Source organism: Fistularia commersonii, chromosome 19 (assembly GCF_037954325.1).
Source record: "Fistularia commersonii isolate RoL2024-O1a breed Wild chromosome 19, RoL_Fcom_v1.0, whole genome shotgun sequence".
Classification (NCBI taxonomy): domain Eukaryota; kingdom Metazoa; phylum Chordata; class Actinopteri; order Syngnathiformes; family Fistulariidae; genus Fistularia; species Fistularia commersonii.
This window is the reverse complement of record NC_141302.1, coordinates 10,264,009-10,289,622: the sequence shown is the minus strand read 5'-3', so window position 1 is coordinate 10,289,622 and position 25,614 is coordinate 10,264,009. Positions and strand designations below refer to the sequence as shown.

General features: G+C 40.5%; 1 protein-coding gene across 2 annotated transcripts; it reads left to right on the top strand.

Moving 5' to 3' along the window:
• Positions 1-8,266: 8,266 nt before the first annotated feature.
• Positions 8,267-24,746, top strand: prox3 (prospero homeobox 3). 2 transcript variants are annotated; one of them, XM_086165801.1, is made up of 7 exons: positions 8,267-8,568; positions 11,074-11,130; positions 12,181-13,973; positions 14,078-14,191; positions 17,061-17,173; positions 18,428-18,533; positions 22,603-24,746. In XM_086165801.1, the coding sequence occupies exons 3-7, from the start codon at positions 12,183-12,185 to the stop codon at positions 22,774-22,776; spliced, it is 2,298 nt and encodes a 765-aa protein (XP_086021927.1). In that variant the 5' UTR covers positions 8,267-8,568; positions 11,074-11,130; positions 12,181-12,182; the 3' UTR covers positions 22,777-24,746. The 2 variants fall into 2 exon arrangements, with proteins under 2 accessions (XP_086021927.1, XP_086021928.1); XM_086165802.1 differs by having other exon boundaries at positions 12,181-13,974; positions 14,085-14,191.
• The last annotated feature ends 868 nt before the right edge of the window (positions 24,747-25,614 follow it).

Here is a 25,614-nt window from a genome sequence, read left to right as displayed (position 1 = left end):
CACACACACACTGCTCGAAAAAATAAAGGGAACACTCAAACAACACAATGTAACTCCAAATCAATCACACGTCTGTGAAATCAAACTTTCCTCTTAGGAATCAACCCTGATTCATTTTAATTGGTTTTGAGGACATTACATCAAAGTTGGATCAACCTGGAGTGTGTTTTTCCTCTTCAATTTTGAGTGACTCCAAATCCAGATCTCCATGGGTTAATACATTTGATTTCCATTGATACTTTGTGTTGATTTTGTTGCAAGCACATTTAACTATATAAAGAGCAAAGTATTTAATAAGAATATTTAATTAATTCAGATATACGATGTGTTATTTTTTGTGTTCCCTTCACTTTTTTTAAGCAGTGTATATATCTTCTTTTTCTTTCAGCTTTTACCTTCAGGGGTCGTGACAGTGAATCCACCTTCTCCATCTAACCCTATTCTCTGTATCCTTCTCTCTCACATCAACTCACTTCCTCTCATATTCTCTCTCACTACATCCCTCAATCTTGTCTTTGGTCTTCCTCGAGACCTCTTGCCTGGCAGCTCCAATTCCAGCATCTGTCTACCAATATATTCACTATCTGGCCTCTGTACATGACCGAAACATCTCAGTCTTGCTTCTCAGACCGTCTCTAAAACATCTAACGTGCTATCCCTCTGATGGACTCATTCCTGCTCTTACCCATCCTTGTCACTCCCATAGAGAACCCCAACATCTTTATCTCTGCAACCTCCAGCTCTGCCTCCTGTCTTTTCATCACTGTCACTGTTTAATAATAATAATAATAAATTATAATTAGTTAATTCAGCTCCAGACCACACAGCATCACTGGTGTCACCACTGTCTTGTATACCTTTCCTTTCTATGTGTGTGTGTGTGAGAGTGTGTGTATGTGTATCCATATCCATATCCATATAAACACATTTTAAAGTAGATCGTTGAGTTGGTTCCCTAAATGTTGCTGCTTTGTATTGCAAGGTGGTGCCTCTAAGAGGCGCTGTTCATCAGATAATATGATGAGTAGATCTTCATTTTCCAGTAAATTAGCAAAATCTAAAAAAAATGGTTATGCACAGAAGATCAGTTCAACCACATTGCATAAAATAAATAATTTGCGCTTCAAGAATCATGTAATTGACAGTTGAGGAAACAGGGTCCTTTACTTGGGATTTTATTTTTTCATTTTTTCTAATCAATTAACGTGAGAGACTACTTAGAGCCTACATGCTACATTTTGAGGTGAGACAATCGTCTCAATATTGTGAAACTAGTTACACCGGTCACCAAAGTGCCCTCAGCAGGCTAGTTGGTGACGTCAGGCTGCTGTTGATGGAGCTTTATCGTCTATTGCAAAGATTTCAACTCCCCAATGCTTTCATCAACCCCTGTGTTAAAAACAGTTAAATAGAAGATTCTTGCAGGATTCATATGATCACCACAGAATCCAATTGAAGTTTGCAATGCTAAAGTGTTTTTGAATTTCCTTAAACAGCAGAGTCACATCAATAAACAAATATGATCAGGGCGCAATTGCTGCACATTACAGTTATCAAGTGCTAATGTTAGCTCACTTAGTGTTCGTAACAAGTCTGAACTAATAGAATAGAATAGAACGTGCCTTTAACTGTCCCATAGCAGGTACATTTCCGACAATTCATTGAAGAAAAGTATAGGTAATAAGATAAAAATGAAATTAATGTGTGAGGCACTTAAAATGAATTAGAAAAGGGACAGGTGAGATGTTATTAATCTAGGATGTTTATGTTTGAAAAATAAGCTAGTAAATCAGATGTTTTGCATAAGATTTTGAATATTCCCAGATCAGGTTAACGGAATTGTATGTAATAAAACTTGCGGCCTGCAGGTAGTTGAATGAGAGTGACATTGAGTAATACCAGATAAATCTTTAACTGTGTTGCTTTATAAACTTGTTGCATTATTATGGCCGAATGCATTGGAATTAATTAGCATGAAATTGAAATACCTTGAACTATATTTACTTTCATTTGTTATTTTTGCGTTCCGCGTTTCTTCAGATCCAGTGCTTTGCATGACATGCAGTTTGTATGTCTGCTTCCTTTAAGAGTCAAATCTGAATGTTTCTGTGCTATAAGGGAGTGATTGAGAGGGAATGAGGAAACAATGCTGTGGAAGTGAGGGATGAGGGACTAGATCAACGGTGTACAGCAGAACCCCTGTTCTGGAGTGGAAAGAGGGATGGGTGGAAGGCTGGAACGATGGACAGATGGAGAGCTGACAAAAGAAGCAGAGGCCGGCAAGAGGAAAAGACGACTCATTCTCTCACTAGATGCGCAAATGAGGGGTTGTGGGGAGCGAGTGATAACAGAGGATGGTGGAGAGGAAAAAAGGAGGGATGTGATTAGAGGATAAGCAGAGATCATCCCTCCATTGTTAAAGGGATGGAAAAAAAAACGACCCTCCCTCTTCCTCTCTTTCATCCCCCCAATACCTCTTTTTTGCAAGCTTTTGTTTTGAGCATTGTGGGGAGCTTGAAGAGGATGGAGGGATGACAGAGAAAGTGAGAGATAACATTGCTCCATCCTGTTAAATAGCCCTCCTTTCCTCTTGCCACTCCATCTCTGTCCGTCGCTCCCTCCATTTGTGCTACACCTGTGAAACCATGGGGATGGAGAGACAAAGAGATAGAGAGATAGATGGATGGATGGAGGGAGGGAGGAAATCAGAGTGGGGGGGTACAACATTAGCATGCTGAGAGTGTCGGCACTCTCCTCTTTCTATCCCTCCATCCCCATCTCTCTTTCCTTCCCTCCCTCCGTCTCTTTCTCCTCACTGGTCACTGCAATTATACCATCAAAACACTCCAGCCTGAGTGCATAATAGCTTTCCCCCTATGTGTGTGTGTATCACGAAGAGAGATCAAAAGAGAGTTGTGTGTGTGTGTGTGTGTGTATGTGTGTGTGTGTGTGTGTGTGTGTGTGTGTGTGTGAGTGTGTGAGAGAGTGTGTATATTTGTGCATAATTTAGTGCCATACATGGTGCATTACGTGTTCATGTATGACAGGAAGAGCAGCTGTCGGTGTGTGAGTGTGTATGTGCGTGTGTGTGTGTGTGTGTGTGTGTGTGTGTGTGTGTGTGTGTGTGTGTGGGTGGGTGCACATGTGTGACTACCTAAGTATGTTTGAGTCCTGCAGGCTAAAAAAACAGCTTCTACAACCTCTGACCAAACACTCTCTTAAACACGGAGTAAGAGACCCACTTTACACTTGTGTGTGTATTGAGTTTTATTTATGCACACTCAAACTAATGGATGCATACAGGCATACAGTCATGGCTTTGAGATACAAGCCGTTATGACCTACATGCCCAGTGGGTCATCATTATGCCAAACCGCACACTCTGACACCTTTGGCTGTCCACATACACATGCACGCACGCATGCACACACACACACACATGCGCATACACTCACATACATGCTCAAATGCTCAGCCTAACTCTTTTTGTTTTTGTTCTCTCAACTTCCTCTATCCCTCTCCCCTTCCGCTGTCTGTTTCTTCCTTTTTTTTCCCCCTCATACATACATAAACACACACATATGCTCACACACACACACACACACACACACACTCACGCACACACTATCCCCCTTTATGAGCTTGTTATCCCTCTCTGTCTGTTCGTCTCTCTCTGTCACCTTGCCCTCAGCTATTTGAGTACACTTTTGTCTCTCGCTCGCGCACCCATCTATCTCGCACACATAAACACACTCATTCTCTTTCTGTCGGCACCCTCGCACTCTGCTGCCAACTGTCTCACTCTCCCTGCCGCTGTCTGTCTTAACATATGTTATCTGGCTCTCAGCACTTGTCTCACTTTAGCTCACTCCAGGCCTCGTTACACTGGATGTGTGTATTACAACTGAATAATAAACTCAGCATCAGTATAAAGACACACCTGATGTAATTGTGTGACAAATAGATAGGTCACAGTCAACATGAAACTAGACGTTTAGAGAGAATGACATGTGTCCCATATGCAATAATCTTTACGTAGAGCATTTGTATACTGTCAACATTGTGGCTTTACATTGTAGTGAAAATTTGGATGATCATCACAATGTATTGTCTGTTTCAAGTGACATGAAATTATATTAATAGTGGTGTTACAAATACAAATTTAGATATTTCACATATTATGATCTTAATTCACAAGCAAACAGTTCGAGTTCTCAAAAGTAGGTAATAGCTACAGTCAAGGTCATAACCTCCCCACCCCCAATCACAGGCTGTTTGGATCAGGCTGAAATTGGCTGTGGATGTGTCACAAGATAATTGCCAGAAATGAAGCACAATTTCAAATGTTTCTAAATTGGCCATTTTTAGTCAAAATTATACAAATCACTTAAATAAACTTACAAAGGCCTTTAGCATGTGCATGTGTGTAGATCCTGTATATGGGTCCAATTCCAGGGATTTCGTGCCTTTGTGTGAGTGGTTGGGGGTGCAGGCAATGAACTCCTGGTTTAGATGAAAGCTCCTTATAATTGGTTCTGCTGTTATCGCACAGATGCTTGGTCAAACAGATACTGTATGTTCAGATCTCCAATTCTATGCTGATGATGATGTTTTCAGAACCCAGGAAACCTCTTGATTCATCTTCATTATAGTGTGTGCTTTTTTTGATTTTTTTTTAACTTAAACAGTGCAATGCAAAACTAGTCCTCATCCACAAGTGCCTCTAACTATCTCACTGTTTAGTTTTTTATCTGAGAAGCACAGTTGACAAATTGTCTTGGTTGACAGCAGACTTTTAATGAAAATTCACAGTCAATAATTAACTAATACCTCAGAATAGAAAAGATGATTGATTTCTCATTGAAGATATTCAAGCATTGTTGTCTCAGTTTCCATTTGTTGATTTTGACCAAAACTGTCCAGAAACAAAGCCATTCTTGAATAACAAGAAAAGGTGCTTCAGAGTTCTCACTCATACAGAGCAAAAAATCAGTGATTTGGAGGAGTATTCAATATCACACAACCATTACAAAATCGCAGAATCTATGAAAGGCCAAATGTAAATGTTCAATAATTCCAAAAAGACAACATTAACTATGTTTACAGGTATTGATTAAAACAGTACATGTACTGCCATATAGAAGAACAGTCTGGGTGTTATTTCACATCAAAATGTGATGTATCTCTGTTATTAGTTGCTGGTTTTGGTAAACAAATGTAAATTGTTAAAACACGTGACTTCTCCTGAGTACTGCTGTTAAATACCGATGGCAGGGACACAGTTAACAGATATTGGTTGTGTATGTAGGAATGGCAAGAAAGAATGTGTTATATTAAAAGTCGGTAATGATAGCCTTCCAATCTTATTATCTAGTAACGACTCAACGACCCCCTATTGAAAGCCTTAATAGAACCTAAAGTGTCGTTTTATCAGGCTCATATCTATGCAACAGCATGGTAGTCAAGTTTCAGTATCTTTAGTGCAGAGCCTCATATCTGCAGTATCCAGGTCTGTAATGAGTTGTAGGTCACGAAAGAAGAGTGACAATTCTGTTGATTTGATAATCTTAGCAATGAGGGTCCATAACATGAAGAGGTAAGGTGAAGCCTTGTGTAATATTAGGTGGCGCATGTCTGACCTACCACGTAGCTGAATAATTTTACAGGAATAGAGCTATTAATATCCTGATCCAAATAATAAAGGCCTGTTGCAAATAAAGGAGTGGAGTCAATTCAGTGTTCAACTCTCAGTCCGCTGGATTTAAACCTCACTTTCCTTAGCTGTTTCCCATCACTAAGCCTTTTCAGTTTAAATCAAACTAGCCCTACACATACACGCCCCATCTCACTGATTCCTGTGCTGCTCCTGTTTTCTCCACTGCTGCTTTCAACTCCTGTTTCCCTCCTAACACTCCCGTCTTTCCCCATCCTCGTCTCCCACTAAGCTAATCAATGAACATACACTTTATGGCATCTATTGATCATTTTATGTCTATCTATCCTCACCCCCCTTTTGCTGTTGCTCGGTTTTCTCCCCCCTTTCTGTCTGCCATTTGAATTTATAATCTCTGTTTACACCCGGTTTGCTTCATCTTTATATATCTCACTCTGGGATGTCCTATTTATATTGTCGGCACCTTCATGCTTGTACTGAAGTGTATGCATGTGTGTGTGTGTGTGTGTGTGTGTGTGTGTGTGTGTGTGTGTATGTGTGAGTGTTTGAATAGTTTACATAATATGAGCCCTCGGAGAAATGATGTTCTCATACACACAGACTCTCACAGAATTTTAGGCTTTTTGCTGGGCTTTTAGTGTTCTCCAGCTTGTGCCGCAGATCAATGTATTATCTATCAATTGCATTCTCCCACTCTACCACTCTGTCCAAACACACGCACGCATGCGCGTACACACACACACACACACACACAAGCGCACACACATACCTTTGTGGCTCGATCGCCTTTCCAGAACGTCAAAGTCCCGGTATTATCTCTTGTTATTTATTATTGCAGATGGAGCCACCACTGACCTCCCTATCTCTCAACCCTCCTCTCTCCACATATGTTTTTATTAATTCAGACCTCCCTGCCCTCTCCTCTGCTCTGCATGTTTATGTCTCAGACACTTTCTCTCTGTCACACTCCTCCCGTTTAGCTCCCCTCTGCTCCCGTGTGTCCAGCTTTTGTTATCAGCCTCGTTTCCATAACAACTGCGACCTTCTAGTCAGGCCTAACCATTTTTAATCAGAATAGAAATAAAGAGATGAGATGAGGGAGTGAACTGGGAAAAAGGAGGTTAGTAATGCATTGGACATAAGAAAGGTACCATGAAAAGAGTAAAAAATACAAAAGGAAAGGAAGGCCTGGTGTTTACTTGGGTAGTATTAATAGCAACAAGTAACAAAGTGATACTCAAGATCATGAATTCAAAATTTCCTTCAGTCATGATATTACTGTGTACCTGAATATCTGTTCCATGATTTACACTTGCATTTTCCACATGTCTTGAAATTAAATCCTCAGTGTAATAATCCTTACAGAGGATTAAATGTTTGTTTTACACATATCAAATGAAAAACATTTGAGTATTTCTCCACCACTAATGCCCCATACAGGAAGTCCTTTAACTGTCATATAGTAGTACCTTTTAGTTTCAATTTGTTTATATCACCTCGAGGGAAGTTCCTCTAAAGAGATAAAGCTGTGAATGAGTTACCACCAGAGTTTCAGCTGGGAATATAGACTGTACAGTCTGGGTAAATCAATGGCCTCAATGTTGTTTTGTGTTTTAGCTTCTGCTCAGGATTTAGAAACGCTCCTCAGAAAGGTTGTTTTTTGTATCTCTGTCGAGGTGCTGGGCACAATCATCTGCAGCAAACCTACTCTGTCATGCATTGTCGAAAAGCAGGCAATTCCACGAACAGAATGTGAAAGCTGCCCATCAGTCAAAAATGATTTTAGCTTTTGTTTCAACAGCTGAATACTCGAGTTTCACGTTATCGAAGTAGGCAAATAATGTTTTTTTTTTTTTTCCAGCAATTTAATTTCATGAATACAAAATTTGTCAGTATTCTAAGATACAGAAATGTTACCATAATGTAACGTTTTAGTCAGGGAGTGACCCGGGTGACAGTAAAACGGCTGTTGTTGGCCACTGCCACGCCACACAAGCCTGCAATACAACTAACTGTTCCCACTCAATTCAAAGTAAACCCCAAAACACATCCACAAAATTCCCAGCAACCCCAAAATCACACAGATAACAAGCATCAACATAAGCTCCAACATTCATAAGGATAAATAAGTGGCAGGGCATTATTTTACAATTCATGGGTTGAGAGAATATACAGCATGATCAGTTACATCACATAAAATCCATCTCAGCATACCACGTTTCCCTGTGTGTGTGTGTGTGTGTTTTCTGTAAACCAGCCAGCGTGACCACTTGACTGCAGCTTTCGGTTTGGTGATCTCTTATTTTCAGGTCCAAAACCTTGGAGCCCACAATACTGCCGGCGTCCAGAGCATGGTTTTTCCAGCCCAAAATGCATAAATCCCATAATTTAACAGGGCCGGTCAGGGATTAGACCTGGTTTGGGATTAGGTATGGCCATTCAGTCGTTATAGTTGACGCCGAGCTGCTGTTAGATGCAGATGATTAAATAGGTGTCTATGATGAGTCCCCATGAATATAGTAATAGTGTGATGGGACTGGAGGTCATGCCAACATGGGAGGGACCGGAACTGTCAAGTGGACAGCTCTCCAGCGCGCCCGCCCACCGCGCACCACGGATGCCAGCCAGAGAGAGATGGGTTGACGAGAGAGGGAGGAAAAAAAAAAAAGGAAAACGCTGCTGACAACTAGAGGGAAGAGGCGGCGGTTGATAACTGAGTAAAAGAGCGACAGTTGGGGGAACAAAGGACACACACAAAAAAAAAAAAAAAAAAACTCGTTACCGGTTGGTTTGTGTGCCCGAAGCTCGCCCGGTGCCAAGTGAAGACTGTCGACCGAGGTAGAAGGCACACAAACGGCTAACCGACTCGGAGGCGACACCGCTGGAGCCCAAGAGTGAGTTCATTTTTCCATTTTTATTTGACAAACTTCAAAGTTAGCATTAACTGCGACTGAGTTAAATGACTCGGGAGACATATCCGCCCAGCGAGTCTATCGTTGTTCTTTTGTTATTTATTTATTTGTTGTTGTTGTTGGCTTTTTTTTTCATACTGCGACATCAGTCCAACCCTGCCAATTAGTCACAGGACGTGCCAGAGGCGCGCGCGCGCACACACGCACACGCACACGCACACACATACACATGCACACGAACTGACAGCTCGTGCGTCAGAATGGCCAGAGCGGATCTCTCGCGTGGCGGAGCCGGCAGATGTTTCCACGCGCAGGCTTCAAACACCGCTGCTTCGTGGATAGATAGATAGATAGATAGATAGATAGATAGATAGATAGATAGATAGATAGATAGATAGATAGATAGATAGATAGATAGATAGATAGATAGATAGATAGATAGATAGATAGATAGATAGATAGATAGATAGATAGATAGATAGATAGAAAAGGGAATGTCATTTACAAACAGAAAAACACTTAATCATTTTTTCCTCTTTGCATATATATTGTCCTGTTTTTTTCAGGATTTTTTCCTCAAATTTTATGGTCATTTTTTTCATGATTGCTTTTTAAATGCTATTTTCCCTGCATCGATGCCATTCTGAGGTCTGTTACACTGCATTTCCTGTGAGCATCTGAATTAATGCAAACAGCCCCTGTTACCTAAATGCCAAATGTTTTAGGTAATTTTCACAATCCACATTACATATTATATGCCAGGTGGACTGCCCTGATAATATTTAAGGGTCATCTTTGTGAAAATTTGTCATCACAGCGACTCACTCTTTCCAAATATGTTTCGTGTGTTTGTGCTTTCGTATATATATATATGTATGTATATATACATACATATATATATATATACCCTAAATGTGCCCAACAGAAGAGGTCCAAGCACCATTCCCAATCTAATCTAATACTTGATCGCTCAGTGTTAAAATTTTTGCGCAGCTTTCAGCTGGCTTTAAAAAGCTAATCTGTCCCTGATATAAGCGCATTGGTTTGCTTGCCATCTGGGCTGTGTTATAGGAGGGAGGAGAGGGCATTTGAATAATTGATATTTAGCTATTTATAGGAGGATTATTCTGTTCATGTTGCACCCTGGGGCTGTCCATCCATCCATCCATCCATCCATCCATCCATCCATCCATCTATCTATCTATCTATCTATCTATCTATCTATCTATCTATCTATCTATCTATCTATCTATCTATCTATCTATCTATCCATCCATCTACTATCTATCTATCTATCTATCTATCTATCTATCTATCTATCTATCTATCCAGCCATCCATCCATCCATCCATCCATCCATCCATCTTTTTATCTACATCTGTCCATCTATCATCCATCCATCTCCCTGTGCAGTGAGTGTTAGTATATCCATCTGAAGTGGATTAAGGGTTTTATCTAAGCTAAGTAGGACTACTGTTCACACACATTGTACTTACACAAATGCACACGCACGCATGCATCTACGCACACGCACGCACGCATGCACGCACACACACACACACACACACACACGCACACACACACACACACACACACACACACACACACACACACACACACACTCATACACACGTCCTTGCATGCACGTACTCACATACACATAGGCACACAGACACTGTTACATACGTCCACGGTGCTCTCTCTCCGTTTCAATCCCGAAGGGCCATTGACCATTGTCAGCCCTCTCTCAAGCCTTTCTCTTCAGTGTGAATCTTTCCATGTGTACGTGTATGTGTGTGTGTGTGTGTATGTGTGTGTGTGTGTGTGTGCTGGAGTGTGTGTTTGACAGTAAACACTCTGATCAAACAGTGCTTAACAAGCTGCCTGAACTGATAACAGAGAGACGAGAGGATGAGGGAGGAATAGAGAGGAAGGAAAAGGGGGAAAGGGGCATCAGGAGAGGAGGTTGCATGGGAAAAAGGGTGGATGTTTTCTCAATTTTTAAACCCAGATTAAACTGCAAAATACACTGTTATTAACAAGCCTAGTGTTCATTGCTCCAAAATTTACAGCCTTTTCCAGGTATGGTTCAAAAGCTCTGCAGAACAGGAGTTTTAAACAGTCTTAAAAAAAACCTGAACCACACTTACTGGATTTAGGTTACCAGCAAATTGTAAAAGAAAGAAAGGAAAGCTTGCACTATTGTCCTACTCTGAATAAGTTTTACATTCAGACACATTTATTCAAGCTGTGGTTTATGGCACCTGTCATATTTCGGACAGCAAACATTGGAGAGCAACAGGAAAGATGGCATGGTGAGATGTGGGTCACTTGTGACAAAGATCAGGAGTCAGATGGTAACCTTTCTCTCCTCTCTGTCTGTCTTCCATCAAGCTGCGTGTTTTCTCACGCGATGTATGAGAAAACCTTTCACATGATTTAGAATTCATTTTCTGCACTGTTACAAATTATTCTTACATTTTACAGCTCAAAAGCAGCCCAGCTGTGTCTTGTTATCGACTAGAAGCCTTTTGTGAAACCAAGGTAGGTGGTAATTTACTACTATGAAAATGAAGGTTAGCTGGTTTTATTGTTTGATAGTGGCCCTTCACACATGTATCAGTATCATGTGGCTGGAATGTAAACTGTGAAAACCAACATTAAGTATGTTAAATATCCAATCACTTCATTATAGCTACCCTTCCAGTGGGCTTCCACCTGAACACTAACATTCTATAAACGTTAGATATGAAAATCCAAACTTACTTATATATCAGTTTTCATGGTAGATATTGTTTATATAGATATGCTTTTAATAACAGGAACTGTTATATCATATTTCTTGCTGGTATTTTTCATTTTATGATCACCACATCAAGGTTCTCTCCCTCTTCATTGTGTTTGTGGTGGCTGGTAGAGAGTTCTCCTTGAAAGACATTGATTGAAAAAAAGGATACTTTTTTAAAGCATTTTTTCATAATACAATGGGAGTCAGTCCCACCCTTTTTTTTCTCTTTGGTTATCAGAAATAAGAAAGAAGCCCTCCACAAGCAAGGTAGTGCAGAGACCTGTTGTGTTGTATATAATACTGTGTTTTTGATTAATGTTGTTTCTGTATATCCTTTATGTTTGCCAAATATGGATGTTAGCTATCGAGTAGCGCAGACACTGTGTTTCTGAATAGTCATGTCAGATTTTGGATCTGAAGCTGAGAGGAAGTTTGGAGATTTATTTAATATGAAATTGAGCAAATTGAATAAAATAATGAGGAGCAAGATATGTGTCTGTTTTAATGGGGGCGGGGTCAGTAAAGGTTGTGGCTTAAAAGTTTTGATTCCGTGGGGCAACATTACGATCATGGTTTTATAGTACAAAATGTTTGCTACCCAAGTCATAATAAGAAAGATACACCTGTTCTTCTTGCTCCATTATTAGACACTAAAAATGTATTTTCCATGACTGGACATACATTGCATTGACTATTAAATGCAGAAAAATAAAACATTTACCCCAGGCTTTGATAACAGATTGTCACTCCCCCAAAATATTAGGTAGATATCACCTTTCATTATTCTCCCGCTTTTTTCCTTCCAGTGATGGATTCACCTACAAACCTCTTTGATGGCTCCGCCCCCCAATTACACACATTTGCCCCCCCTCTCTGCTCCACAGACGTGTTAGGAGTTCATCCTCAGCCCAGCGCAGGTAGGCCCCCTCCCACCTTCAGACCACCTGGCTTCCCCCTCATCCACCATTTCCTTCAGCCTGGTGGAGCTCCCAGGAGGATCGGATCACATAATTCCAACCTCAATATGCACAGACACCTGGATGACAGAATCTTGGATGAAGATGGGGGAGAGAGGGATGGACAGGTGGAGCAGGGCACAGTGGGAGGAGAGGGGAGAGTGATGGAGGCAGACGAGAGCTTGTTGGGGGTCAAGAAGAGGCAAAGTGATGCTGTACTTGCAGCTGAGTGGAGTCAAGACATCCTGAGAGTGAAGAGGCTGAAGTTGGAGAGCCGGCGAAGAGAAGGGGAGAAGGAGGAGGGAAGCACAAGGCACCTGGGTGAGAGGGAGGGTAGGAGGCGTAAAAGAGAGGAGCTGAAGGAACAGTTGGAGGAGGCCAGAGAGAGACTACAGGCTCTGCAGGAGAAAGTCTGGAAGGCTTTTGGAGAGAAGAACACAGAGGATGAGGAGAATAAAAGGAGGTGCAGGAATGACAATGGAAAGAAGGGAGGGGATGATGTAGGGATGATGGAGGATGAGGACATTGCAGACGGGCTGTATGATGAAGAGGATATTGACGGAGGAGAGATGACGAAGGAACCTTTCTCCCTTCTTTCTCCCTCCCCTTTTGACAGCTTCACCAGCCACAAACAAAGAGAAGAAAGACATAAAGACAAAGAAAGAAGGATGGAGAGCGCAAGAGGTGAAGGGCTACAATTGGAGGGCGTGATGGAGGGAGTTGGTTTGTGGCTGGATTGTGGTGGGCTGGTCAAAGGAGACTGGGATGGAGTGATCGAAGATGAAGGAGAGGGAGGAGGGCAGAAATTTGCTCAAGCACTGAAGTTGGAGCTGGGCAGCGCTGTGGCCAGAGTCATTGACCGTGTCCTGCGCCTTTACACTGAAACCACAGATCTCAAGCCCTCCTCTCCTCCAGCAGCCATCTCTTTCCTCCCGTCAGATGTGGGGGGTGATGGAGGGAGAGAGAAGGGGCTGTGGATGGGACTTTTAACAAGAGGAAGAGTGGAGGAGAAAGGACGTGGGAGGGAGGAGAGGACAGCAGGACAGGATGGAGACAGAGAGAAGCACAAGATGAGCAGCTTGAATCCCGCTCAGCCACATCGCACTGAAAGAACAGAGCAACCTTCATCATCAGTTCAAAGGTCACCTGATATACGCAAAACCCACCCACTCCTTGGCCCTCCTCTCAACGCTTCTCATCCCAACCTCTCCCTGCATCACCCCTCTCTGCCACGTCCTCCGCCACTTTCTCACCCTCCCCCCCTACCCCCATCTTCACAATCTAAGGATCCCTCCTCCTCCTTCCATCCATCCTCATCCTCCTCCTCATCCTCCTCATCCTCCTTCCCTGCGCCTCCCCCTCCACCTCCTCTCCCTCTTCCACTCCTCCACTACTCCATGCAGCAGCTCTTCTCGCGATCCCTGCAACATCCTCAGATCTCCCACCTTCATCCATCTCGTAAGGACTATCTGAACTCTGACCCTTTTCTGGAGTTCTCATCTCACCCCACCTTCCCCCCACTGCCCCTGCTGGGCCATCTGGATCCCTCCCTTGGACGCCACGCTCATGGAGGAAGAGAGCGGGAGAGGGGGATCAGAGGAGGGGGAGGGATGGACGGAGAACTTTACCTGACTGCTGGGGGAATATCCTTTTTGTCAGCGATCAAATCTGTGTGTGTGTGTGTGTGTGTGTGTGTGTGTGTGTGTGTGTGTGTGTGTGTAGAAGGTATCTCCTTAACTCTCCTCATGTATACACCCAAGAAGGCTTGTCTCCCTGCCACTTGAAGAAAGCCAAACTCATGTTCTTCTACACTCGTTATCCAAGCTCCAACACATTGAAGACATACTTCCCTGATGTCAAGGTGTGTATGTCATATTCACACAGATGCCTCAACAACACATACAGTTAGTGTATTCTTACATCACTGTAATAAAACTGAATTGAAAAGACTCAATCCTGTTACTGCATAGTATTGACAAGGGATCAATAGGTATTGACCAAATTACAGAATAAGAGCAGTCACTACCTCCTTCTTTTCCTTTCAGCTTTTCCCTTCAGGGGTCACCATAGCGAATCAACCTCCTTCATCTAATCCTATTCTGTATCCTCTTCTCTGACACCAGCTAACTTCATGTCCTCTTTCACTACATCAGCAGATCTAACTCTTTGGTCTTCCTCTAGACCTTCTGACTGTCAACTTCAATTCCAGGATCCGTCTACCAATATATTCACTATCCCTTCTCTCTACATGACCGAGCCATCTCAGTCTGGCCTTATCTCCAAAACATCGAACATGTGTTGTCCCTCTGATAGATTCATTCCTGATCCTATCCATCCTTGTCACGCCAAAGATAACCCAAAGATAACCTCAAAATCTTCATCTCTGTGACCTCCAGCTCTGCCTCATCTCTTTTCTTCACTGCCACTGTCTCTAAATCATACACAGTTGCTGGTCTCACAACTCTCCTGTACACCTGTCCTTTCATTCTGGCTGATATATTCTATTGCATAGTACCCCTGACACTTTTCTCCACCTGTTCCAACCTGCTCGAACCTGTTTTTTTCACCTCTTTTCCACACTCTCCATTGCTTTGGACTGCTGATCCTAAGTACTTAAAATCCTCTACCTTCTTTATCTCAACCCCCTGTAACTTCACTGTCCCCTTGGGTCCCTCTCATTCACACACATAAATTCTGTCTTGCTGCAACTAACCTTAATGCCTGTCCTTTCCAGAGCATACCTCTACCTCTCTAGATTTTCATCCACCTGTTCCCTGCTCTCACTGCAGATCACAAAGTTATCTGCAAACTTCATGGTCCATGGAGATTCCTGTTTAACCTCATCTGTCAGCCAGTCCCTCACCACTGCAGACAAGGGACTCAGAGCGGACTCCTGATGTCACCACTGTCACATCTCGCATACATGCCCTGCACCAATGTAACATACTTGTCTGGCAATCCAGACTTCCTCATACAATACCATAGTCCATTTCTTCACACCCTATTGTATGCTTTCTCTAGGTCTTGAAAGGCATAATCAAGCTCCCTCTAACCTTAACTCTGTACTTGTCGACCAGCATTCTCAAAGCAAATACTGTATCTGTAGTACTCTAGGCATGAAACCATACTGCTGCTCACAAATGCTGACTTCTGCCCGCAGTCTAGTGTCCAATACTCTTTGCCATAACTTCATTGCATGGCTCATCAAAATTTTCCCTCTATAGTTGCTGCAATTTGCACATCTCCCTTATTCTTAAAAGTCGGCACCATCACATTTCTTCTCCATTCCTCAGGCATGTTCTCACTCTCTAAGATCCTGTTGATCAATCTAGCCAGAAACTCTACCACTGCCTCTCCTAGACACTTACACTCCTCAACAGGTATATCATCAGGACCAAATGCCTTTCCTCTCTTCATCCTCTTCAATGCCTTCCTCACTTCACCTTAACTAATCTCTGCTACTTTGTGGTCCACAGTAGTCACCTCTTCTGCTCTTTCGTCTCTTACATTTTCTTCATTCATCAGCTCTTCAGAGTACTCTTTCCATCTTCCCATCACTCCTTTAACATCTGTCAATACATTTCCCTCTCTATCCTTAATCACCTGAACCTGCTGTAAATCCTTGCCATCTCTATCTCTCTGATTTGCCAACCTGTAAAAATCATTCTCTCCCTACCTACTGTCAGATCTAGCGTACAAGCCATCATACACCCTTTGCTTGTCCTTTGCCACCTCTACCTTCACCTTGTGCAGCATATCCCTGTACTCCTGTCTGCTCCCTTCAGTCCCTACAGTGTCCCTCTTCTTCTTTGCTAGCTGCTTTTTCTGTATATACTTCTACACTTCCTCGTTCAACTGCTGGGTCTTCTTATCTACCTTCTTTCCTGATGACACAAATACTCTCCTACCTGTCTCCTTGATCATATTAGCTGTTGTTTTCCAATCATCTGAAAGCTCTCCCTGACCACCCAGAGCCCCTCTCATCTCCTTAAGATTACATCGTTTATACAACATGTACTCTACCTTCGTGCTCCTACCTCGGCTCTTATACATTACCCTATGCTTCTGCCTTTTCAGGAGAAAAGTATTCATTACAGCCACTTCCACTCTTTTTGCAAAGTCTACCGCCATGTCCCTCTGTCCCCCTGTGTTTCTATCCTGGATACCAAGCTTGCCCATCACTTCTTAATCACCTCTCTCTCACCCCTGGAGATATTCTGCAATCACTTCAACTCACTTGTTCAAGATAATTCCTGCTCCATTTCCCCTCCTGTTAATACCATGATAGTACAACTTAAAATCTGCCCCTGAGAGCAGTCACTACCTCAAAAGCTTATTTTTTATTGAAATTAAGTTTGGAACCCAATGTCATCTCACTGAGACTCAGTTAGCAGTTATCATGGAGGGAGACTGATGAATTAGATATAGACAAATTTGAATAGTGGGTCATTTGCAAAATACAAAATCTTTGTGTCTCTGATTTGATGAAAATTCGAAGTTGAGCTGAAAACTGTAAAAATAAACTGTGGAAATATATTATTATGTTGTATTAAGAAATTTCTTCTGCGAATCAACAAATCAGTTTCTACCTTTTGAGAAACATGGACTGAAACTTGTTTCCTGAGACCACCTATTATATAAATATGATGTACAGGATGAAACAACCTAAGAGGTCTCCTGGTCTTGCTGAAATGATGACTCTTGACCTGCCTGTCTTCTCTGTGGTCCAGTTTAACCGCTGCGTGACCTCCCAGATGATTAAATGGTTCAGTAACTTCAGAGAGTTCTTCTACATCCAGATGGAGCGCTTTGCACGACAGGCTGTCCGCGAGGCTCTCACCCGGTAGGTTGAACTTATTCTTTATAGAACTTTCAACAGGATGTCTGGAATTTAAGAGAGCCAACATTTCAACTGTCTTCAAAGTCGTTTTGAGCTGACATTGTATTGTCCAGTGGGTTGTTCTAAAGGCTGAACTGATATTTTCTTGCAGAAACTGTATTAACACGACAAACTTCTGTTTTGGAAGGAAAATTTTGCTATAGCAGTATTGCTGCCCAAAATGTATCATCTGTAATATAAAAGATATTGTGTCAATGATTATATCTTTATTGTCTTTTAAAGTTGTCAAACACAAACATTTATGTAGGAGCCCTTAATTGCTCAACCTTATTAAAGTGGAGCCAATTTTTTATCATTAAAGCAGATTGGTAGTTAAATTGTAACACTGCATTGTGTTACAAAATGTATACTCACATCATAGTTCCATATACTTCATATGGACTTATCTCTTAAAGTGGTTAAGACATTAAAAAAAGATGAATTTATAGTGGAGTTTAATAAAATGTCAATCTCATCTAAAATTTCTGATTGATAAGTTTCTGTTATCTATAAGATATAATATATGAGTATAAACTACAATATCACCCTTTGAAATGTAATGAAATAGAAGCACTGTTCTTGAGTAAATGTACTCGGTTACTTTCCATCGCAGTAGATTGATTATATTTAGAGCATTTGTTACCTTTTGTATTGAATATGCATTTTTAAATCAAATGACAACATTTTCTTAGTTAACTATTCCACAAGGTGTGTATTGAAATTTACAATTGTTGAGTATCTGCTTTTTGCAGTATGTTCTTTGTTTAAATGTATATAGTATGCATTGGAGATGGTGTTGATGCTTTTTAATTGCCCTCCTGGGATAAATAAAGTGCTTTGAATTGAGTAAATATATATATGTATCCTAGCTGTCATTGGGGAGAGGCAGGGCTCAACTTAGACCACTTGCCAATGCAGGGCCACATATTGCGACAAACAACCACTCATTCTCTCATTCACATATCTGGTCAATTTTTTCCAATTAACCTTCTGCATGTTTTTGGACTGTGGGAGGAAACTGGAGAAACTGTAGGACATGCACACAGACTTGGGGAGAACATGCAAACATGTGTGAATCAAACCTTCTCGTTGTGAGGTGGGACCACTAACTACTGCATCACCGTGCTGCTCTGTGAAAAATTACCAATTAACATATGACTGCAGGCATTAATTTTGCGGTTGTTAATCTGATTGTGTGTTTATCTGTTTGGGACCTAGGGATGGTGCCTCTCGACTGGGCAGAGAGAGTCAGCTGCGGGTTGGTCGAGATACAGAGCTTTATCGCATTCTGAACATGCACTACAATAAAAGTAACGTCTACCAGGTAAGAATTTCATTCTATTTTGCAGTCTAGATAGCTCTCAGAAGACCAACAGTGTTACTGAAAGGAGACCTTGGCCAAATGTTTGAATGTTTTGTAGTGCTTTCTGTGCACTGATGTAAAAGGCTCTTATTTTTCTGTGGAACGAGAACCTTGAGTCTGAGTGGCAAAGTGTGAGTATAATAGTACTTTGTCTTAGCTGTTTAGATAAACACAAAAGCATTGAGAGAATAAACATATATTACAAATGAATTAATTTTTCATAGGACATGTTTCTAAGTGGTCCCTCTGCTTTATGATGACCTTAGTCACACTGTATGTATTGTGTGTACTATGTGTGTGTGTGAGTGCATGCGTGTGTGTCTGTGTGGGGGGTCATTACAATGTCTGGATGGTAAAGACCTCATCTTTGGATATCTTGCAATACAAACACAACATATGTTTTTGGATCGCATTTCTGTTGAATGTGCTTGTTGATGTATGAATGTACAATGTTGCTGCTTGAGAGAATATGTGATGAAAGCTGTGAGATTATGTATTCCCTACGGTTTCTACATGCATCAACCTTTATACGCTTGATATGTCCAGTTTAAAGTTACAGAGCTAGTTAGATGAAAAGAACAAAAGAAAGAACAACATTATTAGGAGTCCAAGTCCTTACATGACCAACTCGTAGCCATTCATTCACCATGCTTTGTTCAAAGGAGGACATTTTCAATTATGGCAGATGACATTTGGCAGCAATAAATTTGGCAGGCACTTTGTGATAATGATTAACTGATCGTAAGTGAGAGGAGACTTGTTATTCAAGTGGTTGTTGACCACAAGTATCACTCATCCAGTTTTTGGAAATTTAAGGTTCAATCTCATCATCACTGAGTCTTCAAATCTTCAAAATAGTTTTCAGACATTGGCCATTCAAATAAACATGTGTCAATGCTTAATTTGCCACCAAAGACCAATGGGGGCACCGTCTCTACAGGAGTTTTAGGGTTGAAAGACCAATTTTCCAAAGATTACATTGCCATAATTCAACAATATAAGAAAATTGCTTCAATAATACCTGGGTCTCAACTCACATGTGGACAGCTTCTTTTTCTGTTAAAGAAAAAAAAGAAAGAAATATTTTTGCTAAAGTTCGCTACCTTTGCTTCAAATTGACGTAATAGCCGAAATCATACTGAGTGACTTAAAGAAAAATGCTCTTACTCCTATTTCTTCCTTTATGCAATTAAACCACTTGAGCTGATTTTCACATATAAAGAAACACAACATTAAACAGGTGTTAAGTGCTCTGTTATAAACAAACAGACAGTCTTAGAATAAAAAGAACCAGTTTGCGCTCTCCAGCTAACCTCCTGGGGTGCGATCCTTCAGGACGGAAGGGTTGAAAGCTAATGTGAGTGATGTCGCTCATGGACCAGATACAAACATCATCAATAAAACAGAGCACTGTGAATTCATTTTCAAATAGATGCCCAGTTTACTGTAAGCCAGGCCAAAAGTTAGTCTGTTCAAAAATCAAACAGACACCATATTTAATATGTGTAGGCAAGGAATTCAGCAGTCTATTTTTGTTTGTTTACTGCTTTCCAAACTGAGGCCTGGATTAAATTGATAGACTCATGTTTGGGTTTGCATAAAAAACAGATTGGGCTTTTGTATGATGTTTATTGTCTAAAATGTGATGTTTTTTAAGCGACTATTTTTTCCCTATCTTCAATTGATCTGATCCTGGACACCAGAAAGTCATTCTTAATATTATATTAACAATTCAAAATGTGCATCGAGGCTGGAGGTAAGGCTTTGAGAGCAGAATCCGGTGCCCTTTGAACGCTAAGATGATAGAGGAAGCATGTTTGTCACCAAATCTCAATTACATTTCTTAATGAATGTGAGGGTTACTCCTCTTTTATGGTGTGTCTAGACCAATAGCAACAATTCCGTAGAACACGGGGGAAAAGATGAGCACAGGGCTCAACAAGAGAGACCTTTCATTTTGTTCTAGTGAGTTCAGCTGATACAAATCAAGGCGGCTGCTAACCTCCTTGAGATAATCAGATGTACTAGTCAGCCATTTGAGATTTAAGTCACTGACAACAATCAAGTCAATACAGTGATATTCGAGAAAAATAGGGTCTGCTTTTGCATCACAGGATCCTGAATCAGGACGGTATTGATATCCCTATTGGTATTATTGAGTTAGCTTTTGACTAAACCTTCAGTGCAGGAAATTCAAAGCATCTTGGTGTGGTGACAGCTTTTAGGCTTATTATGGATATATTTGCTTGAGAACAAACCTATATGTAGCAAAGAATCATTAGCCTGGGGTTATCAAGCGAGATATAATAGACTCTATCAAGATGAATTTGTTGTCCACCAAAATCTTTAGTGCTAAATTCCACTTAATAAAATATTAAACATTGTATCTCTTAAAAACAAAAAAATAAAATAAAAAAGAGATTCAAATGTAATTTCCATACACTTAACTTTTAAATTTCTCCTTTCCGTGCAAATGGAGTAGACCCTCTGGGTCTTTGAATACTGTAAAAGACTAACTGCTGTCCTGGGTCCAGTGAGTATGTCTTTTTCATCAGCCAAAGCTATAAAGGTGTATTATTTCATCTTTTAAAGTAAGCAAACCATCCAGGTCATTAAAACATCATCACCTCAGCAATCGCAGCCATTTCGTGTTCATAAAAGATCCTCCGCATTCATGTTTTCTGAAGATCTCTTGTCTAGTCTTGATATTATTGCTGTCCTGCACGAGATCACTGTTTTGATTTGTATCTGAAAAACACAGTGGAAATCAATATTGATAGCAGAGCTGGCCTGCAACTCACCATTCAACATTTGAGGGCCACCTCAGTCATGGTCCATGTGCATTATGTGATATAATTATGGGGTGTTTGGAGGATACTGACAACTGAGCCCATTATCTCACTCATTTTGTTTTTTACATGGGTTTTGTCACAAGAGCTTTACTGCATCACGATATGTTTATTTTCTCTCCTTCACTCTGTGCATGTCAATATGTCGATGAATTATTTCCACATTTGCTATGAAAGTGCCTTTAATAGGAGGTGAGGGTCGAGGTGTAAGTTGTTCTCGTAATAACAGTATTATCAAGGTGATCACAGTTTTCTAAATCATAAAAAAGGTGAGAAAAGTTTAGGGATGGTAGATGTATTAACGGCATTACCTCATAACCTCTTTCACTACTCAGAATATCTAAATAATTTCATTTAAAAGTGTGAAAACTGTCAAAGCTCCTTAGTATTCAAACAATGATTAATCAAGTGATGTCGAACCTTGACACCATTTTTTTTCTTTTAGCTCTACATCCTATTTTATTTGTTCATATGAGTAGTGAAGCTTTAATTATATAAAAGATTACATAAGCAAATTCATGCTGCTAGAGATTGTTTGGACTTTACTACCTTCCTCATGTTGCTTGATGATCTTAAGCTTAGTTTCTAAATCAATCGCTCTCCCTTGTGTCTTGGTAGAAGATCCATGAGCAGTACTAGTTACCTTTCTTTTTTCTGAAATCTTCAGGGGATAAAAAGTATCTAAAATAGTGTAGAAAAATTTGAGGTAACTAATGACAGTACACTACGGTAATGGAGACTGCATGAGACTTAGTGAATGAGGGAGAGAAGCTGCTGGCTGTATTTGCCAGTTGCCTAAGGCCAACTTATCCTACACAGCTACTTTTGGGTACACTTACACTCTCAACTGCGCTGCCACTGTACTTGGCGCACATCGTTAAATGAATACTGGTCAAAGTCGTAACGCCTGTCGTTACTCTGAGTTGTCGTTAATCGAGTACGTCGTTAAGTGAGGAGTGACTGTATTTATATTTTTGCATTCTAACATATATTATATAACCTGTTTTTATTTTTCATTAACCGAGTATGTCGTTAAGTGAGGAGTGACTGTATTTATATTTTTGCATTCTAACATATATTATATAACCTGTTTTCATTATTCATTTTTATTTTTTAAAATATACTGCAGTTGTATAAATTTGAAAGCGTGTCCCAAATGTGACACTGGTTTCTGTCTCCAGGTCCCAGAGAGGTTCATCGAGGTGTCAGAAGTGGCTCTGAGAGAGTTTTACTCGGCGATCTGGACTGGGAGAGACAGCGATCCCTGCTGGAAAAAGGGAATATATAAAATTATCTGTAAGCTTGACAGTCCTGTACCAGATGCCTTCAGACTGCCTGGCTGTCCTGTCGGCTAATGTTAGTCCACTTTCATCTGACACAGAAATGCATGAAAAAATGTTGCTGATGAGCGCATACAACGCATAACATTGTGTTACTGTAAGACCCAGCCTGAGGATGTTTAGTTATACTTTGTGTTGATTCCATCGCTTTAAAAAAACAGAATAGTTACTCTGAGTTAAGGAAACAGAAGATGCATCTATGCTCAGATGGACATGCATGCATGCACAGACGGACACACACACACACACACACACACAGACACACACAGCATCAGGAGTCTTGTGACTGCACTTATCGGAGAATGTGACCGTATTCTGAAGTGAGAATGCACAGAGCTCGAATTCTCTTTCGAAATATTTGTCGCTGGTATGTTGACTTGCTGCTGCAGAGATTTGATAAACCCTTTCTTACAGTAATCACCCCACTTAAACAATTTGAAACATTCATAGCTGCTTTTGTGTTCTTTCAAATGTATTTTTCAATACTGTGAGCATCATGCACTGGCGGCAAATTAACCATTTTTATTTCCTAGATAAAAAAATAGTCAAGTATATCAGAAGTCACCCTGAAAGATATCAAACTGAAGTGCACAGTACATCATAGATGTTTAGTCTTATTTGTACACACCGTACGTCAACATGAAATTCATGATCATTCTAAAGAAGGGATCTGAATCAGGCTTGCAACAAATATATTGGAAATTAAGATCCAGTTTCGAATAGATAACCGGATCAGTATAAAGAGGTGCTTTATCCCGGAACCACTTTAGTCTGACCAGACTAGGACAGATGGAGTTTTCAATCATCTCCTGTGAGCAGAGAATGAAATTTGAAAGTTTTTAATAATGTGTAAAAACTCCCAAAGGGTAAACTGAGAACAAGGACCCTTATTTTTCATGCATTTATCATTTCTTCAACCTTCGAATAAGTATAATATCTAAGGATTCGTTTTGATCCTGAATTAGCTTCTGCAAAAATAAAGAAGTCCTTCATTATATTGTAGTTTAACCAAACTATGAGAGTGTTAGCTTTTGCCTCAACGGTTTATGTTTCTTGTCTCTGCTTTAGCCAAAGTGCACCACACTGTAACCTCTGTGAGCTGGTTCTCAACCAAACCTCTGTGTACCATTATTCCATTATGAAAGTCAGACAACTGTTATTCAACATTTGGGGAAAAATTAGTCTGCAATCACTTTTTTCAGAGAATTTCTAATCTTTTACATGAATGCAGCTGTTTGGTGTTTGAAGATGTGTGACAGGGCTTCTTCATTTTATTGTGTTTGACTTCATCTTATTTTCTCTTCCCTGGTCCGTCACAAGCTTGAAGAAGAAATAATGAAGCTCATCGCTAATCAGTCAGTGTTGCATAATGAAATGGGAACATTTGCTATTGTACAAGATTTAAAACAAGTCCAGTAAGTCATCTTTAGAAAACAGAAATCCTAGACAGTGATTTCTGTGTGTGGGTTTGTTTTAATTAAGTATGTCCATTTCTCTGTTCTATAATAAATAATTTTAGAGATTTTTATACATTATTGCACAATGTAATCAAATGTAATTAAAATTCCATTACGATATATCCAATTTAAAATAGTAAAATCAATGTTTGGTCTTCTCCTTGGTGTACCATTGTTGATGAAATGTAATTGTCTGTGTGCGCGCGTGTGTGTGTGTGTGTGTGTGTGTGTGTTTGCGTGTGTGTAGTAAGAAGAAAAAATGTGAGCTTTTCAGGCGTGCAGTTTTCTGTGAAACTTGACTTCCTGCTGCAGCAGATAAAACCACGCTTCAGCTTAACCACGACTGCAACAGTTAAAGTTTTTTTGTGACGTGTTTTCAAGTGCTTGTTTCCTACACTTGCTTTGTGTACTGTATTTACTTATGATTCTCTCACTGCTTTTATATTGTATATATATTATTCTCTGGGCCTGTGCCTCATTTGAATGTTTTAATCTATCGGTGAATTAAAGTGATAACAGGCTTGAGATGCTGTGACTGAGTACATTGGATTCACACAAACACACACACACACACACACACACACACACACACACACACACACACACACACACACACACAAACACACACGCACACGCACACATGCAAACACTGACTCAGTAGTTCAGGTCCCGGTGGCCAACGCTAATGCCATCATACATTAAGCCTTTAATCTAACAACACTACATAGTGCGCTCAGTCACACACATTTTCACTGGCTCTGATATAAGGATGTTGGCTTTGTGAGAGGCTCAGTTCACAGTTATCCACCTGAAACTGTAACACAATAGTGTCTCTGGTTTGCCAGTAATATTTCCTGACTGACTGAGAAGTTTGTCACACTGAACTCCAACCTTAATTCCATAGCATCGTGAGTAGCTAGAAGCATTTGTGTATTTCATTCATTTATTACCTGTTGGATGATAGTTGACTTTTAATATTATTATCACATCATATGAAATAATGTTGACAAATATCTTGCTCTCCTTTTTAATTACTTGGACGAGAATCCAGCTGAAGTTGTCAGTAATTCTCTGCTGCAACCCCAAACAATTAAAAAACCAACTGGCAATGCTGTCATCTTAATCGATTGACTGAATCTAAACCAAACCACCAAAGGACATATTTAAATTGGTCTAGTAGAATTTGGATTGAGTATAGATGATGGGATGCAACGAATTCACAGAGACACAGATTTAGTCGTTGCTCGGAGAGATGAATCGAAAAGTTTTTTTTGTTACATAGCTGAATCGAAATAGCTGGGTCACATGGCAAAAGTCACAAGGTTTGATTAGGCATTCTTGGAATGAATTGGCACTTGAAACCGCGCCCCCACGCACACACTCACACACACTCACA